Source organism: Eubalaena glacialis, chromosome 7 (genome assembly GCF_028564815.1).
Source record: "Eubalaena glacialis isolate mEubGla1 chromosome 7, mEubGla1.1.hap2.+ XY, whole genome shotgun sequence".
NCBI lineage: Eukaryota > Metazoa > Chordata > Mammalia > Artiodactyla > Balaenidae > Eubalaena > Eubalaena glacialis.
In genome coordinates, this window is record NC_083722.1 from 55759337 (window position 1) to 55777725 (window position 18389).

An 18389-nucleotide genomic window follows, 5' to 3' on the forward strand; every position below is an offset into this window, starting at 1 on the left:
TTTTAGGGAAATGGAACTGGGGGTTGCAAAGAGGTAGGTTTTTCTTTATAAGATTTTTAGCACTATTTTATTTTGTAAACCATTTTTATGTGTGCTACCGGTTAAAGAAAATAAATATAAAAATTACTTAAAATAAGTTTAGAAAGAAAATAAATCAGGCTACTACAATAAAACATTAATCTCAATGTATTTAAATGTAACCAAAGGAAATGGCTGCAGCTAATCTTAGTAAGAAAATGGAATGAGGGGTTGGCTATTACTCTGAAAATATGACCTGAATAGTCATCTTAGAAGGATTAAACACATCTATTAAACTATTAAACAAATCTGTTTAATACTATTTAAAAGTATATATACTGTTTGTTATGAAATTCAAACACACAATTTATAATAATCCTTATTAACTTATAAATTAAAATATCTACAAGCATACAAATAGTAAATATTCTTAAGGAAACACGAGTGTAATTTATTAAAAGTAAAAAGCTTATGATGAACAAAATTATGATTAATTTCTAATGATTAAGCAAATGTGTATCTGAGATGAAGAGTCACAATTATTTGGTCTCATCTTACATTTCACAAAGCACTGGCTTGAAATATTTCCAAGTAACTTTGCATTGAAGGTTATCAATAAAACTTCTGTTTTAGGATATTTTTTATTTTTTAAACTGATATAACATGTTCTACTTTAAAAAATCTGGACAGTGAATCTAATCGTTGTTACTGAGGATGTGGTTATGGGTAACTGTGTACAGTTGGAATTGCCTTCATGAGGAATCAGATTCTTCCAAAACTAAGAGACTCAGCTTTAAAATGTTGTCAAATGTCTTTCACATCAATAAAATTTAGGGCAGTGGCCTCCAAAGCTGTGTGCCTAAGGCAATCCACTGGCGGGTGGGGGGTGGGGTGAAAAATATCAAAACCCCTATTTTGAATTTTAATGTACCCCTTTATATTTTATTTCTGTTGACTGTATGTACTATAGAATAATTATACAGTGATATGTGTACAGAATTCATAAATAAGCATACATATTGATATACTGGCAGTGTATTATCAAAAGAATTTACTAATGGAATTTCATGATCACAAATATTTGCAGACCACTGATTTAGAGATGTCTCCCTACTTGCAGTTGGCAAACCATTAATAGTCCACGAGAGTAACTTAAGTGTTCGTGAGTGAAGAGGGCAGGAGAAAGCTAACATATCGCTCTAAGCTAAAAAGTTCATTTTAAGTTATGATTAAGAATTAGACAACTTACCTGCTACAGTTGAAAATATTGTGATAAAAAGTGAAAATGTTGAAGTATACAAATGGCTGGAATTTTTACAGCCCTTGATATGTACATTTGTCACCCATATGTCACAGACTATATTAAAATAGTTCAACAATGTGCTCATGTGGTGGTTCTAAAAGGCTTTGTTGATGAAGAAGTGTTCTACAGAAAGGAAAAAAACCTAGAAACCATTGATTTAGGAATTAAATGCCCAAGCAACCTAAGAGTATTTTATTCTCTCATACAGGCAAAATACAACTCAGTCATCAAGAACTACACTAGTCACTGTCCAATACAGTATCCACTAGTCACATAGGGATATTTAAATTAACTAAAATTTGATAGAATTTAAAATTCATATCCTCAGGCACACAGGCTATCAGACACGTTTCAAGTGCCTGATAGCCACATGTGGCCAGTGGCTGCCATACCAGACAGTGTAGACAGAGAACATGCCATTCAGTGCAGAAAGTTCTATCGAACAACTCTGTCCTAGAATAGTATTCAGAGACTCTCAAGTTGAAAATTTTCAGATTTTTATACTTACTAACTGTTACTCTGTCCTTATCCCCCAACATAATGTTGTTTGGCGTCAGATCTCTGTGGATGATCCTCTTCTCCTTGTGTAAGTACCGAAGAGCTAGGCACAGCTTCAAACAGCAAAGAACAAACAAATGTTATTTCCCCGATATATACAGATAGACAGCCACTCATGACCGCTACACACAACTCGAGGAAATCAGCTCAGAACTTTACTGTTTCATAGAAAAAGTTAATGAAGATAAAAGATACCTGTATAAATATTTTCCATAGTCTCTCTTCAGCAAAATGATGTTGTTTTTCCTTCAAAGAACTGAAATGCTCTCCAAGAGGGGCCCCTTCTATAAGCTCCATAACTATATACAACCTATCATCTATATAAAAAACAAGAAAAGGTAATAGAAATAAATTCAATATAGACATTTTGAAAAAACTTATGAATTAGAATCCAAGTTTCCCAGTGGGTGTTCAGGGCACAACACAAAAGAGTTAGAGACATGGACCCAATCAGCTCTGGAGGGGCTGGGGGCGAGGGGGTCTTGGGGACAACTGGAGCCCAGCAACAGTCTCTTTCAGCTACAGGCAACCTCCTAGCATAAGTTTACGCTGGCAAATTTTATCATTTTCTATGTACACCAGGATGTGGAAGGGGTGAGAGGCACCAAAGAGAGCAAGTAAATGATCCCAAGTCATGGAGGATTCCCTGAAGAACAGGTAAACCCATCTTTCCTCTCAATGGTCTAAAATTTACCCTTAAATCAAGCCAGACATTCAGACATTAAACTGCACTGTTCTTCAGTCTCGTAGATTTACCTTACAGTATTTTACAATGAAATCATACCGTGGTTTAGCAATAACCCCACTGGATATACCACCCATGATGGAAGTTTCTGTGATGCCAGCTCAAGAGCTGAGAAAGCTGGCCTTCTCCAGATTTCAGCTCATGGATCCCAGGAACCTCACATAACTGACTGGGTTTGTCTCTTTGCTTTGGATGCAAGAAACAGAAGTAAATTCTACTTTCTCCTCCAAAGTCAATATGAAACTATTAACAACAGTATGTGATATGTATCTTCTGTAATGTTTTGGATGTATGTAAGATATGTATATATACAACATTTACAAAAATGAAGCCACACCATACATATTCTGCAACTTATACTTTTTTCATTCAACATTCTTATATGTTCGTCAGTACACACAGACCCACGCCATTCTTTCTGTTGGTTACATAGTATTCCACAATACAGATGTATCATAAATTTAATCATTCTCCTAAAGATTGACATTTATATTGTTTCCAATTCTTCATAATCCCAAGAAATATTTACTGTATTAACCTTGCCTCTAGCATTAATCTTCTCACCTTTTATCATGATTTCTTAATCTATTTTATCTTATTTTATGTATTTTTAAGCCACTGCCAATTCTTTTTGGAAGAAGTCAGGTTATTTTGTTTTTAAATTAAGACAAGTTGTGTCACTTCAGTACAAGTCAGAAGCTAGTCTAGGTCTCTTTATGATGGGATATGCACTAAATTATGGGAAATTATTCTAATATCAAGAACAAATGGCCAAGGGGGCAGGATTTACTGAAGAGTTTCAGCACTGAGTTCCTCTGAGTCAACCAGAGGAAGGGAGATGGGTAAAATCATAACATGGCAAAGTACACAACAGGTTTGCATAACAATAGCACTGATAAAGAGGCAGCAAGGAAGCCCCTTTAAAGGAGATTTATTTTGAAATTTCACAGGTGAAGCACATAAAGGTCTATTAATATGTATATTACTTCAGTCAAATGTCCTATTTTTTTAAAACAAGTGACTGAGTTTGGTTTCACCTCGAGATTTGATTCCGTATTCCATCATCCCAATGGTGACTCAGACTCAGTCAGGGCTCCATCGCCACCTTGTGGCAATTACCTGAACTTGAAGAAAAAGAAATCTCAAAAAACCTAGACCCAATTTATTTGGGGGGTGGAAAATGTCATCTGATTTAATAAAAACTTTTAAATTTTTCTTAAAGAAGCTACTAACCTTTAGTTTTCTTTTCTCCTGATCCTACTATGGGCTTTTTGCATATGAAAACAGCAATAATTATTATTTTGATTTGTTCATGCAGTCTTACATATAGGGATCTAAGAATTTTATAAGTATCTTTTGATCATTGATTATCAGTGTTTCACTGATCAAGAAAGTGATGCACAATGTCATCCACTGTCATACAGACAACAAAAAAGGTAGAGAAAATAGTTGACTAAGCTTATTTGGTAACATTCTAAAATAAAAATATGTAAGTAACATAGATACATTATTAGAAATATCATGGAAAATCACACTTACTTTCCAGAAATGTTTTGTAATAGCGTACAACATTGGGATGATAAAGCTATAAGAAAATAAATAACAAACATTATACTACTTCAAAATATAAACTTGTGTTCGCAGACAATTTAGTTGGATTTCATACTTGAAAACAACAAAGAAATCATATTTATATTTATTTATAAAACAAAGCATTTCAAGATATCATCTAATTTTTCAGGATTCTTTTTATTTGCTGCTCACAAAACTGTTCTGAAAATAGCAATCTCCCATATAGCCTTACCAAATAGAATTGAAAATTGATTGTGCTTTATCACCTAATTTAACTAAATTAGAGGACTGTAGAACTGGAAGCTATCTTAAGAATTCATTTAACACTTCCTGTTCCAACATCACACACAGATTGCATAGAGGAGAAAACTGAAATGAAGCAATTAATTTTGAACACATATACCTATGCTCTTAACCTCCCCCTGCCACTTAAATGTTTATACACACTCTTTGTATCTATTTACACGAGTGGTGTCTTTCTATGCTCTCCAAAATTATTAGTTTGAAACTGAAATAATCTAAGAGTTATTAACTCCATTAAAATTATAATAATAATTGCCAAGGACTCCCTCCTTGAACAAACTTAGGTCAGGCTCCTCAGAGTCCTCCTCTGGACCAGGCCTCCTCCTTGGCCTGCCTAGTTTCAGCAAGAATCCTGCTAAGCCAGTTTAGTGAGCATCTCTGCCCTCTGGATAGCCAATCAAGTTCCTCATCCCCCCATCTTTGTTATCTAATCAAATTTTTCTTCCCCCAACCTGATAACTAACCAAATTCCTCTTAGTAACTTTCCATCCTTTGACCCCCCTAGCCCTGCCTTTTGGTTGTAAATCCCCAGCCATCCCTGTTGTGTTCAGAGTTGAGTTCAATCTCTCTCCTCTACTCTAATAGTTTGACTTCTATTGCAGTGGTCCTGAATAAGGTCTTCCTTGCCATCTAAAAGTTCTTATCACAAGGAAAAAAATGTGTAACTACGTGTGATAGATGTCAACTGGACTTACTGTGGTGATCATGTCACAATACATACAAATACTGAATCATCATGTTGTACACCTGAAACTAATATGCAGTCATATGTCAATTATACCTCAACAAAAAGTGTCCAGTACAATTTCTTTTTGGCATAGTTTACCTCAGAAGGTAACATGGAAATTCTATTTTTTTAATAACATAATAATTTTCTACAAGAATACTAAATTTTTGTGGTTGTTTATTTACAATTTGAGTTTCTAAGTAAACTGAAATTTGTTTTATCTCAGAATAGTCACTGGTACATCATAAATGGCTTGCATCTCTTTCTGGCCTTTCTTCTTGCCTTCTTTTGAAGAAGAATCCACTGGCTGTCCACCAAAAACCTGCTCTCACACTCCTCCAGTCCATCGACTTGTAGCAGGACGTGCTTCCCCACCACAGATCACACCTCTCAGCCTGTCTCGCAGCCTCAAGGGGCTCATCACTCAGTTCTCCCCAGTGGAGTGTGAGGGGAATCCTGTGTCTGAACCCAAAACGCCGGGTGCACCAGCGGATATAAATGTGCCTCGGCAGCTGCAACGGGAGAGGAGGAGTGGGCATCCCTGTGTGACCTCATGGAGCAGAGCACCACACCCTGGACTGACAGGAAGACAAAGCCCATTGCACGGTGAGATCTCTCCTTCAAGCCCACGCACTTTGGGGCTTCTTTGTTACTGCAGCTTAGTCTTAATATTAACAAATACACTCTCCCTTTCTAGTCCCATTTCTCTCACTTCTGTCTGCCATTACCTCCTCCTTTTTGACCTCAATTTATTTTCCTTTCCTTGGTTTAAGCCCATGGTGCGAGCACAGTTCTACAATTTTGAGCTCCCTCAAAGTTCAAGCAGAGGCCTCTTATATGGCCCCACCCTGACACTTTCTTTTCTTAGAAAATATACTAAAACCAATAGTCTACCTCATCAACTAGCAAATGGCCAGCAGATTTTAAACAATATGGAACTAGGTAAGCAATAGAACCATATTCTGGACCTAGCTCACTGGCCAGGACTACATCCAGATTTGGGTTCAAATGAAGATACTAGACCAGCCTAGGGCAAAAGCCATGCTCTAACCTTGTGCTATGGAACAGCACACTGCCTACGGCTAGAGTGTTGGAACATGAGCAAACACTAACTTTTCAAAATCTAATCTCTTTGTACATAAAAGTCAACTATAAAACAACCTATTAATGATATTTACTGTAAATTATAAATTGGAGTGGAACTAGAGATTTCAATGAATAAAGATCATCATATTTATGGTTCTTTATGTCCCAGCACAGATGCTATGCAAATTTAACTATTTGAAAACAAAGAGCCGTGAACTGATAGGTCTCCCCAGGAGTTATAGATGAACAGTATTCATAATGAATGTATAAATAAAGAAAGCTTTAAAAGAAACCAGTGTGTTCTTTGATCACAAAAAGAATTCCCATTTCTCTCTGACACGTTTATTCTTTCTCCTGAAACAAACCTTCATAATGATACATGAGTTGTGAACATTATGTTAGAATGTTTTGCTCATGTCAATAAATAATAACCCATCTTGAAAATTCACATTTTAGATTACATAAGCCATATTTGAGGAATGTTAACAACTTGGTTCCATTTGACAAAAGTCAGGGAAGTCTTAGTCATACTCTTATGCATGTAACAAAGTAACCAAATATTCTACAATATAATAAGAAGGAAACGAATATGCTTTCTCATATATAATACTCTCTGTGCTGTGAACTCAATTGTTCTGCATCCCTGGCCCTGATATAGTTATGTCTGTGGTTCAGTGTCAAGCCTTAGGAGAAAACCTGGTGATTGATATCACCTCAATGCCAATTATATTAAACAGAACCAGTTCTTACACAGCATGGACAAGAACAGCACATGAACTCTACTTTTTTTGATGACATTTATTTAAGGAAACTGTCTTCATAAACAAAAGCATTTACCTGCTCTTTAATTATGGTTAATTCAGAAACAATATTCCTTACACTGCTGTCTCGATCTTTTTTATCCTTTCCAAATGCTGGGTTATGTAAATTGACTTCTTTCATTGCTAAAAGATTTTGACCACTACACTTTCTAACCTAAAATAAAGGAGACAAAAAAAAAAAAAAAAAAAGAATGGTTTGGGAGTAGAGAGGGGAAGAAAGTGATTAGATTAATAAGGTCACATGATTAAGCCAAGTCATCTAAATAAGTCATATATCTTTAAAAAGTAAATTTGTATTTACACTAAGCTCACCTCAAAAAAATTGGTATATTCTGGATCAGTCTGCAATATTTCATAGGATTTTACTGGGTAAATACAGAAACACTGGTGTGAACTTGGAGAATGTGTCATGCATTGGGACAAGCCATTTTGACTATTTGTATGAGAGATTAGTGACAGCTTTTGTCTTCGAAGGTCAGTGACCAATTTCTAGAGCTGAGAGCTAAGGTAAGACAACATCAGTGCAGCTATCTGTTGGACAGACACAATCATTCTAATTTTTATATCTATTTGTTCACTGACAAGGGCTCCAATTCCCTTGTGTGTGGGTGTGCAGGGAGACATGCAGTTTGTTTGGGAACATCGGAAATGTTGTTCAAGGGCAAGGTCACCTTGTAAACACAGCCAAAAGCTCCACTTCCAAGATGATCCAAAACTGCATAGTTGCCTATATATTTCGAAGGAGCTTTATTCTGATTAATGCTTTCAATATTTTCAGCAATTTGCTTCCGTTCATCCTCCTAACCAAAAAATGAAAAGGAAATGGGTTGCTATGATACATGCATCCTAACTGCATAGCAGCCTGACAAAATATTTAAAGCTCAAGACTTACCACTAATAAATTCAACTTTGATACTAATTCTTCATAAGCACTGATATCACGAACATAATGTCCTATGTCAATGAAGATCTCAAACAAGTCGGTGGGGAAAAGTCTACAGAGAAAAATACACACACATACTTCCTATAGGAGTTGGAAACTCTGGCCCGTTCATTCCCTTTTGGACCTGGCTCACTTATAGGTTAATTACGTTAAATACACTGTCCAACAAATGGGGGAAAATAATACTCACCAACTTATCTCACGAAAATAAACTAGAGACACAATTCTTAAGAGGTAAGGAAAAACAACTGGAAAGGAAAGTTCCAGAGATGTATTGTATGACACTGTGCTTATAGTTAAGAACACTGTACTGCACACAAAAATTTAAGAGGGTAGATGTCACGTTATATGTTTTTTGCTACAATAAGATATGATACAGATTTTACAAAAATCTTATGTAAGATATTTGGGGGTGTAGTATTAAACATACTAGGAATGAATGTTTATTGGGTGTTTATTGTGCACAGAGCACTTTCACAAATATCATTTGATTTAGTCCTCATGAAAATAAAATTAAAATACAGGTGAATTTAAAAAATGAAGAGATTTATGCATCATTTCCAAGCTACTGGCTTCAAGGGTTTAGGTTTATTAAAATCTTTAAGTCCACTGATGTGGATGATTTAGGGCCTTGAAATGAAAGGTTATAATGAATAATGAACACTTCCTTTTCTTCCCCTAAATTCAACTGTTATATAGAAATAAAATAAAAACATAAAATGCCCCATTCTTCCGAACAAAAGATGTTATATTAACTCAAGATTTTATTTCCATTTTGCCTTATGAATAAAATTCTAGTAAGAACTTGGGCCTATGATTTGGCTAACCTGCCACCTCTATGGCATGCAGACCACACCTGTAGGTAACCACTGTCTGCTTCCCAAGGTGGTGGTTTTTCTGTCATGCTCACCACACAACCTTCTGATCCAGGAACATCCAGCCTCCTCCCCTTCAAATGGGTTCTTATCCTGTTAAGGACATCCAGACAAATACTTTCTTTTCTATTGATTAAAAGGAAATGACTAGATCAACTCTGGACATTTCTGAATGGGCAAAAACAAGCACATATTTTTATTTCATCCATTAAAATTGTTAATGTCTTAAAAAAGAGAGAAAAACTCAAACCCATAGCAGTTACATGTAATTAAAAGAGTTGTGTTGATGTGATTCATGTGCTTTCCTCATCATTTTGTGAATTTTCAGTGTTAAGATATCACTAGGGCTGCTCAGTATTATCTGTGGATTTTAAGAAATCTGAAGACACATGTTTTGCATGCTGACTCTTCTCTTACTGTTTGTATCTAAATCAGGTACGTGAAAACAGTTGACTCTAATGATCACTGGTCACTTAAATTTCTCTAAGCTCATACCTTTTAAAGAGTGGTCTGTTTCTTTCCATACTGAAGAGAAACCTCAAGGCTCTGAACGCATAACACTGGAAATAAAAGGATATGTGATTCTCAAATGGTAGCTCAACAAAGTAAAACATTTTCAGGATAGCATGATCATGAAGTGAACATTAACGTGGCTTTTTGGTGAGTGTGGCTGGTCTCTGTGGGAGCCACAGCTTGTAACTGAAAGCAGACAACATCAACACCTGGACCAGTTCTCATGTTTAAAAAGCATTTGCGTTGTGGAAGGCTAGGGATCTGGGCCTTGTTTCACTCAGTGCCTGTCATTAGTTCCTTTCTAGAAAGTACAGAAGGAGCAGAGAGAGAAGAAATAAAACTCCTACACCGAGAAAACCAAATGTCCCAAGATTTCCAGGAGCTCAAGGTTTATTTTCTTTCTAGCCTGCTATGTATGCCTCAGTATTTATATAGTTTCTGTGAGAAAATAAACACTAGAAATAATGACATATAAAAATAGCCACAGGCACACTGGACTCAAACTTGACAAATTGGTCTCTTGAGTAAGGTCTAAAGCATTCCCCAGATAGAACCATCTACAGTAACTCCTGAGAACACTCAGAAAGAGGCCTGTGAGACTTTAACAAAGAAAAATAAACACTGGACGTTTTGCAGTGCTGAGAAAAAAGAGAGAGCCCCAGGCTTGCAGCTGTACCTGTACTATAGGGTCACAAACAAAACTGTCTGGAGAAGCCAGGCAGATAACAGGACCACATGAAGGAGACTGGTGAGAAAGCAGTGGAGACTGTGAGAAGTGAGGAACATGCATGTGCCTCGAAGAATTTCCATACATATTCTTTAAAAGCCTCTACTGGCTTAACAGAATGTATGTGCAGGAGGGAGTGTACTTTACCATGTTCCAGCACAGTGTCATGCATCAGTGCTGTACTAGAGAAGTAAGTCCCATGCCTGTGTGTTCTCAGTGGTAGCCCTCCAAAATCTCTGCCTGCCAGCCCACAGATACCACCAAAAATTCTCTGCTAGGTTTGACCATCATTCTGGCCGAAAGCTCTTAAATCAAATTGAAGGCAAACATTGCTTTTTACTTCCTGTTCTAACGACTTGAAAAAAAGATAAGCTGCAGCTACTGCAAAGGCTTACTTTAAATTGATTTTATCATGCCAATGTCTTTGGGGACACTTGCCCCCTGGTGTCCACTCCTCAAAAAAGCACATAGGACCCTGCATAATGTGGCCCCTTCTTACCTTCCAGGCCTCATCTCCTAAGGCAGGGGTCCCCAACACCTGGGCCATGGACCGGTACCGGTCCGTGGCCTGTTAGGAACTGGGCCACACAGCAGGAGGTGAGCGGCAGGTGAGCGAGCAAAGCTTCATCTGCCGCTCCCCATTGCTCCCCATCGCCCACATTACTGCCTGAACTCTGCCCCCACACCCACCCCCGTCCATGGAGAATGTGTCTTCCACAAAACCAGTCTCTGGTGCCAAAAAGGTTGGGGACCGCTGTCCTAAGGCACTCCCTCTGCCCCACACCCCACACCCACCTCACTGAGCAGCCTAAGCACACTCTAAGCTGCCAGGCTCCCGTGCTTTGTCCACGCTCTTCTCCCTATGCGGATGCCCGTCCGCCCTGGAGCAGATGTCATGGGTGCCCACTTCTATCCTTTTACTCACCTGACCAGCACCATCTCATCCATCAAGATCCATTTTACAGGTTTGCCTTTGTAAAGGTGAAATGCTACTGACTGTGGTCCGTGCTTAAAGATGGCACATAATTTTCCCCTTAGTATTATTTTCTGATACACAAGCAATGTTTTTAAAACATAGAACTTAACAGATAAGCAAAGAAATATCTAAATAAAATCACCTAATACCCTACAGAGAAACTACTGTTAAGCCTTCTACATTGTTTTAACAGCATTTGTTTCCATGCCAGCCTCCCTCACCAGATATTTTTCCCTCTCGGTCAGTAGAGGGGACCAGTGCTAACCTAAAAATTCTAAAAATCATAGATTATATTACCAAAATTTCCCCAGATTCCAGTAACTTGATATTAAAGAATAATGGATATGTTTATTACCTGTAATAGATTAGTTTTTGCTGCATTCTTTTGTTTATTTCGTAAAATTAATTTTGCTATTGTATATATACCATTTTCCTGGAAGAATAAAGATGCCATGTTATCAGTGACCAGCCACAATGCCAGGGAGATACACAGCATAAAGAAGGAAGGAACAATTTTAAAATATTAAAGAAGAAATGTTAGTATAATTTTGGAATCAGGAGTAAATATTACAGGACAATAGTAAAAATGTCAGTGTAATACTTTTAAACATCAAAGACTATAACCACATCGTAAAATCTCAACTGTCGTTAAAGATTATAAATAACAAAGTATATCAATTAAAAGTGATTTAAATACTTTAAAAACAAAGAGTAGGGGGCAAAAAAAGGGGCAGAGTAAAGGGATCCAAATGTCTTTATATTTTGCATTTTAAATATCTAATTATGAAATATTTCTCCCTTTATTGTTTTGTTAATTAAACAATACATGTAGATAAACTAGTATAGAAAAGAAAATAGAAAAATAAGAGAAAAATAATAGATTTAAAAAAATGAAAGTTATTTGTATAAACGGTTAACATCTTTCTAGCCTTATTCTAATACAAATACAGACATGGAGGAATGAACAAAAAGTATTACCTTATTGCTACATTTTTTATTATCTATTAAATACATAATTTACTGAATTCTACTCTATGTGGGCATTTATATTATAACTGTGAAGAGCTTTACCTGCCTTACTACATTTAGTCTTCAGAGCTGTTCTGTGAATTAGTCTATAATTTCCTTGTTTTATACATGACAAAGTCAAAACTTAGGCTAAATATTTTTCTAGAGGCCAAGACAGCAAGTGACAATAACAGGACTGAGCCTCCCCCTGCCTCAGCAGCCACCCTGACCTGCTGAGCTTCCCCAGGGACTCTGATCACTGCTGACCTGATCCTTTACTAACTTTATGAATTTACGCATTTTTAAGTTGATGTATTGAACAAAAAAAAAGTTTTCTCTGTAAAATTCAACAAGTAGGAAATAACTTTTATAATAGAAACACATACAAGGGTTGTATACAAATGTGTGTATTCACACACACACACATATGACTGTATATGTAGTGAATTGGTTAATGAATTATGCTTTGTGTGCTTTGTGAAATCAGTTTCCTGACAATAAATATTTTGTTTGGTGTGTTTCAATCACCTCTAGCTGAATAACTTCATGTCCTCTTAAAGTGACTGCTATCCTTAACTCATGGTGTCCTATGTGCCATAGGAATTAAAACAATTAAATTAAAACAATTCAGAATAGCTTTAAAAAAAAAGATAAAGAAAATGAAATAGACTGCACATAATATAGGGAATAAACACCATCAGTTACCTACATGGCAGTTCTTTTTAAGCTGAGTTAAAAGAGGAAGGACAAGAATATAAAATGGAATTCTACATGTTAAATAAGACATATTACAATATTTTTAAGCCATGTTCCAGGATACAGGTGTCACCTGAGGTGGGCTCCCTCCATCGTGACAGGTCCTGGCACCCCGCCCTCTCACCTGAACCACCTGGTGGGCGTTGGTGTCGTCAAGCACCAGTTCCGTGAGGGCCGCACAGCAGGCTGCAACGAAAACCACCAAATGCCGTGTCTGTCGTGGCCACGGCGGGACTTGCACATCAGCACTCTCGCTCCCTGCCTCAGCGAATTTTGTTGGCAGAGCCATCCCTCAAAAAACACTAATTTTCCTTCTGGCACGTCTCTGGGAGAAAGGCACTTGAGTTGTGCTGGCTGGTACCTCTCCTCTTCATGTAGCTCACATGCATGCACACCCCACGGCAGCCTCTGGGGCACCCCCAATGCACCCCGCTGTGCATGGAGGGGGGGGAGGGGGGGCAGGCACCGTCAGCCCCATACCCAACATGTGCCCGGTGTGGAGCACGTGCTCAATGTACATCGACAATGGTCAGATAAATAGTGCATACTTTAAATATATTATCCAAGTTAACCCGTATAATCCGAGTATGAACTACTTTAGAGGGCTAACAGATTAGGCCACAGAACTTGGCAAGCAGAGGAAAGTTTGGGGTGTCCTTAACCTGCAAGTCCAACACTGGTACCAAGAAGTTTCAGGCATCCACATGGATTTAACTTCACATTTTTTAAGTTATAAATTGGGCCTAATTAATATTATCATTATAATTTTATAATAGAATAATACAAGGTTAAACAGTATCAAATAATAAAACATAATAATATGATATAAATACCTGCTTGAAGAGAGAAAGTATTTTCTTGTATTTCCTGAGGGCTTAAATCTTCTGACAAATGAAGCTGCTGGATTCGGCCTGCCGCATTGGCACTAGACAGGCTTCCAATGGAGGAATGATCAGAAACAAAATTTCTGTCCCTGAAAAAGAAAATTTAATGCACAGACCAATTTATCAATGGTAGTTCGTGGTCAGTGCTTTCTGGTTCCCGTTTCATAAATCTTTGCCTCCCCCAGGTCATAAAGTTTTCTCCTGTGTGACCTTCCAATCCACTCAGACATGATTTTTGTGTGCAGTGTGAGGTAGGAGTCATCTCTCTCTTTTTCACATGGCCGCCTTTGTTTTGAACTCTATTCTTCTGCCATTTACTTGAATACATCTCAGTCTTCATCATTCTGAGTTTTGTCTTTTTCCATTAAATTCCAATCTTCTTTTATTTTAGCGAAGTCCTCTTCTATTAGATCATTGAGGCTTTTCAAAATTTCCTTTTATTCTTTATTCTCTACCTTAGGGATATTAATTATCCACGTGTTGAAAACCCATCTTCTGCGGGCCATATCCTTCATTTTACGTTGCTCTTATTCCCTTGTCTTCCTCCTCTGCATCGTGTGTAAGTTTTCAAGCGTGCCCTTCCTTTCACTAACTCCACGTTCTTTCTGGTACTCAGTCTCTGCATGTTGTTCAGTCCTCATCTTCTTTCCCAGCTTCACAATCATTCTGTTCTCCTTTTTACTATTCTATCATCTCATCTTTAATCTCATTTCATAAACTTCATGTTCTGTTTAATGTGTTTGATAAAATAAAGCATTTGTTTTTCTGTTTACTTAGTGCAACATCTTCCACAATAGATCACTCGTCTGTTTTTATCTGCTTTGTTCCCTTCTGTTTTACATGGTTGCCATGTTTTTTCGTGCATTTATTTTTATGGCAGCAGCTCTATGTAGATTTCTATATGCCCAAACGTAAAGTGGATGGAGTCTCCCTGGCCTCCGTCCTGTGTCATCTGGGCCCTCTGCCCTTCTTTCTGGGAGCATAGGGAAGGTAATGGAATAGTTGCAGTCAATGATCTTTAATTATGTTAAAACTTGAATTTTAGGGATCACTCTACCTGATCGAGAGTATGTAACCTTTTAGAAACTGCCTTTGAGTTTGGGACTGCAGGTGAATGGGCATGAACAGATTTCCTATAAACCACCCTGACAACAGAGCCTGTTCATACTCAAGCCAGCAGACAACCTGGCAACCTCACCCCTTATACCAGCTCCAGGCAGCTCAGCTCTGAAAGGATATTGTTTACCCAGCTGGGGTAATAAATTCTCCCAGAGCACTGAGCCATATTTAACATAGAATAAGTATTGACATACATCTTCTTCCCAGGGAAGAGATTTCTAACATTGTACCATAGAAGTGGACTGGGAAAATTACTCTTTAGATGTGAAAGAACTCTTTTCTATCAAGAATGGTTATGGCTTGAGCAAAAGAGGAAAACTAGTACCTTATATTAAACTCAGTTCTATGTGGTCAAAAGGCAGGTTTTGTCCTTGAAGTATTGCTTAACTATTATATAATTTAATTTTATCATCAAGAAAATAGCTGCCCTCCACGAGGGCTACCCACGGCCACTGTAATACGTATGATGGACCAAAAATAACCACCACCATCATCGTCATCATCCTATAAACTCAAGTGGAAAAAAACCTTTGCAATCATAATTACTTTGACTGTGGGGCTAGCTCATTATGCCACAATACTAATTAAAGATTTATAATTTATACTTTAAAGTACTTGAGATTTTTATGTGATATTCATAAAAGCAAGTAGACTGTCAACAGTCTACACATTATTTCCTTGGTTTTGGTAATGATAGAAATTGTTAACAAAGCCACTGCTCATATCTCTAGTCTGTTCTTATGCTTTGGAAAGTTCCTTCAGAGAATGGAGCTGATGACACATAGCTCCACAATATCAAGTTATCAGGCACAACAAGCACAAAGTCTGAATAATACTGATTTGATAACAAGTCATATTAAAATTGATGTTACTCTGCTTTTATTAGAATGAACTTTATTTACATACTACAGATAAATGTGATCTTTTTCCAGGCAGATATAATCCTTTTCAACTTTGATTCAGCACCTAGGGGGATGAATTATGCTCTATAATAATTTTAGGTAATAGATCCTTCCCATTGGTGGTACCAGTAATATTGTTATTCAATACTTCAATACATATAATACATACCATATCTACTATTTTTTGCTTTTGTTATAGTTTTTGCAACATAATTCAAGAGAATTTCAGTTTGAAACTATTTTAACAAGCCATTCCTTCCCCAGATTCATGGCTTTGAATGCCACCAGATTCTACTTTTAAACGAGAGACAACAAGGTGTTAATCCACCTCAGAGCACTGCCACGGAGATTAGAGAGAAAAGAGGAGCAACTGGACCAGGGTCAGTAACATGGAATCATTTGAATAACAGTATTTCCTCCTATTTTAACTAAGGATCATACATCCGTTCCTTTAATGCAGGCTGGTGATTCAAAGATAAATATGTCAGGGCTCCCAAGGAGCTGAAAAGATGAACGCTCCCAACATTGATTTAGAGCCTGTTTGCAACAAGTAAAAATGACACTGTAGAACATGAATGACTGAAGAATGGGAGGGAGCCAGCTGAGCACATGCCCACCCTGCCCTCGAACAGCTGAGACCCCAGCCTTCATCAGCCAGAGTGAAGCAGGCCAAAGCCTGCTCTGACTCACCCTCGTAAAATATGAAGAATCTGCTTGATGCCTCCCCAAATGCGAATTTCCACACTGGTCTCAGGGTCCTCACAAACCTGAACCAGGATCCAGACGACGCTCCACAGCAGCTGTAGGTGGTCTGAGTGCAGCAAGCTGAGGAGGATGGGGACCCCCTCGTAGAGCTTCACCTGCTCTCTCACCTGGCGCTCGGCACAGAGCAGGCGCAGCAGCTCAGCTGTCAGCCTGCAAGGGATGGACGGGAGGGGAGACTCAGCTCAGTGGCGGCTTGACTTTATTCACACGGAGCTGCCGACACGCACGGACGGTCGCGCTAACAGGCTCTACGTCACAGTCAGCACATGTTCTCTGTAGAGGGCTGGATCACAGCCAAGTGTTTGCAGCTCTATGGGCCATACAGTCTCTGTCATGACTACCCAGCCATGCCAACATGTGCAAAAGCAGCCACAGACAACACACAAAAACCAACGGGCATGGCTGTGTGCCAATAAATCTTTATTCGCAAAAACAGGCAGGGAGCCAAATTTAGCCTGCAGGTCATAGTTTCTGGACCACTTTCTAAGTCATATCTTCATGGTATCCCCATTGGTCTGGCTAAAAACCTACTAACGAGCAAATAGGCATCAAGTACATACAATGGGACCTGCATTATGCTCAAGACAAAAGAAATATAAAAGCTTTATCCTAGTCTTCAGAAACTTACTATGTGATTGCAAAAATAAGACATTAATACCTGATAGCAAAAACACTATGATCCAGGGAAATTAAATGCAAAGTGCTCAGTGAATATCTGGAGAGTAAAATAAAGATAATGATGGCATAGGACATAAGGTTCAACTAAGCTCTGAAACATTATGACGATAGACGTTTCATAGAGCTGTCCTGAATCCTCCAGGCTCACACTCTGAACACTCTTCCTGGATGGTGTTATTTATTCCTATGGCTTCAAACACTCCCTCTACCCTGGCACTGTGATCTCAGCCCAGGCATCACTCCCAACCTATAGAGGTTCCAGCAGTCACTTAACTGTTCCACAGGCACTCACCCCACTGTTTCTAAACTCAAAGACATTATCCTCCTCCCCAAATCAGCCCTTCTACTTATGTCCCCAATCTGGATTCAGGACACCACAGTCTTTTCAATTTCCAAGCCAAAGACTGGGAATCCTCCAAGACACTTCCTTCTTCTCCAACCAGTGGAGAGCCTTTGGTTCCTCCTGTTTCCTGGGCAAGCACTGAGGTTAATTCTTCTGTGAGTCCTGCAGCTAGCTAAAGCCACTGCCCCTCCATCCTTGTGAGCCTCGATTATGCTCAAGATATAAGCTTCTCTGTCACCCTCCTCTCCAATATTCCTATTCTTACCCTGCTTCACAATTCCTTTCCCTGAGCTAATTTTCCATGGCTCCTTTCCCTCCCAAACTTTTATGCTCTGACATATGTTCTTTGGTAGACAGTATTCTTCACCTTCTCAAACTTTCTACACCAAACATTCCCTCCTTGTTCTAAGTGGATCTCATTGTGTGGCTAAATTCCACACCCCACCCACTGCAATCAGAATAACTGTCCCCCCAAAATCAATCTGATCATGATTAAAATCTGTGAGTCTCCATAATGTTCATGATAAAAACCACACTATTAGGCACAAAGAGCCCATCATGACCTCGCTAAAGGTATCTCATCTATAAAATATGGAAAGAGAATTGCAGATCAAACAAGTTAAAACACAAAAGCGCTTAGAGCAGGGCCTGGCATGTAGAAGGCCTGGCCAAAATTAGCTCTGTTTCTAACTTATCACCAAGTATCTAACTAGTTTTCTGGCACCCTCCCTCCTGCACTCTGCTGTAGCTGCGCCCACCCATGCACG

The 18389-nt window shown here is 38.3% G+C and overlaps 1 protein-coding gene across 1 annotated transcript in view; it reads right to left on the reverse strand.

The window, feature by feature from the left end:
- NEK10 (NIMA related kinase 10) overlaps positions 1-18389 on the reverse strand; it is a 285708-nt gene that overhangs the window by 215707 nt on the left and 51612 nt on the right. The window contains exons 11-21 of the mRNA XM_061196445.1: positions 16527-16751; positions 13765-13904; positions 13056-13117; positions 11523-11600; positions 9447-9511; positions 8026-8128; positions 7805-7933; positions 7150-7287; positions 4164-4209; positions 2075-2196; positions 1830-1932 (exon numbers count right to left, since the gene is read on the reverse strand). Of these exons, the coding sequence (XP_061052428.1) occupies positions 1830-1932; positions 2075-2196; positions 4164-4209; positions 7150-7287; positions 7805-7933; positions 8026-8128; positions 9447-9511; positions 11523-11600; positions 13056-13117; positions 13765-13904; positions 16527-16751 (1211 nt within the window). The remainder of the gene's footprint in view (positions 1-1829; positions 1933-2074; positions 2197-4163; positions 4210-7149; positions 7288-7804; positions 7934-8025; positions 8129-9446; positions 9512-11522; positions 11601-13055; positions 13118-13764; positions 13905-16526; positions 16752-18389) is intronic.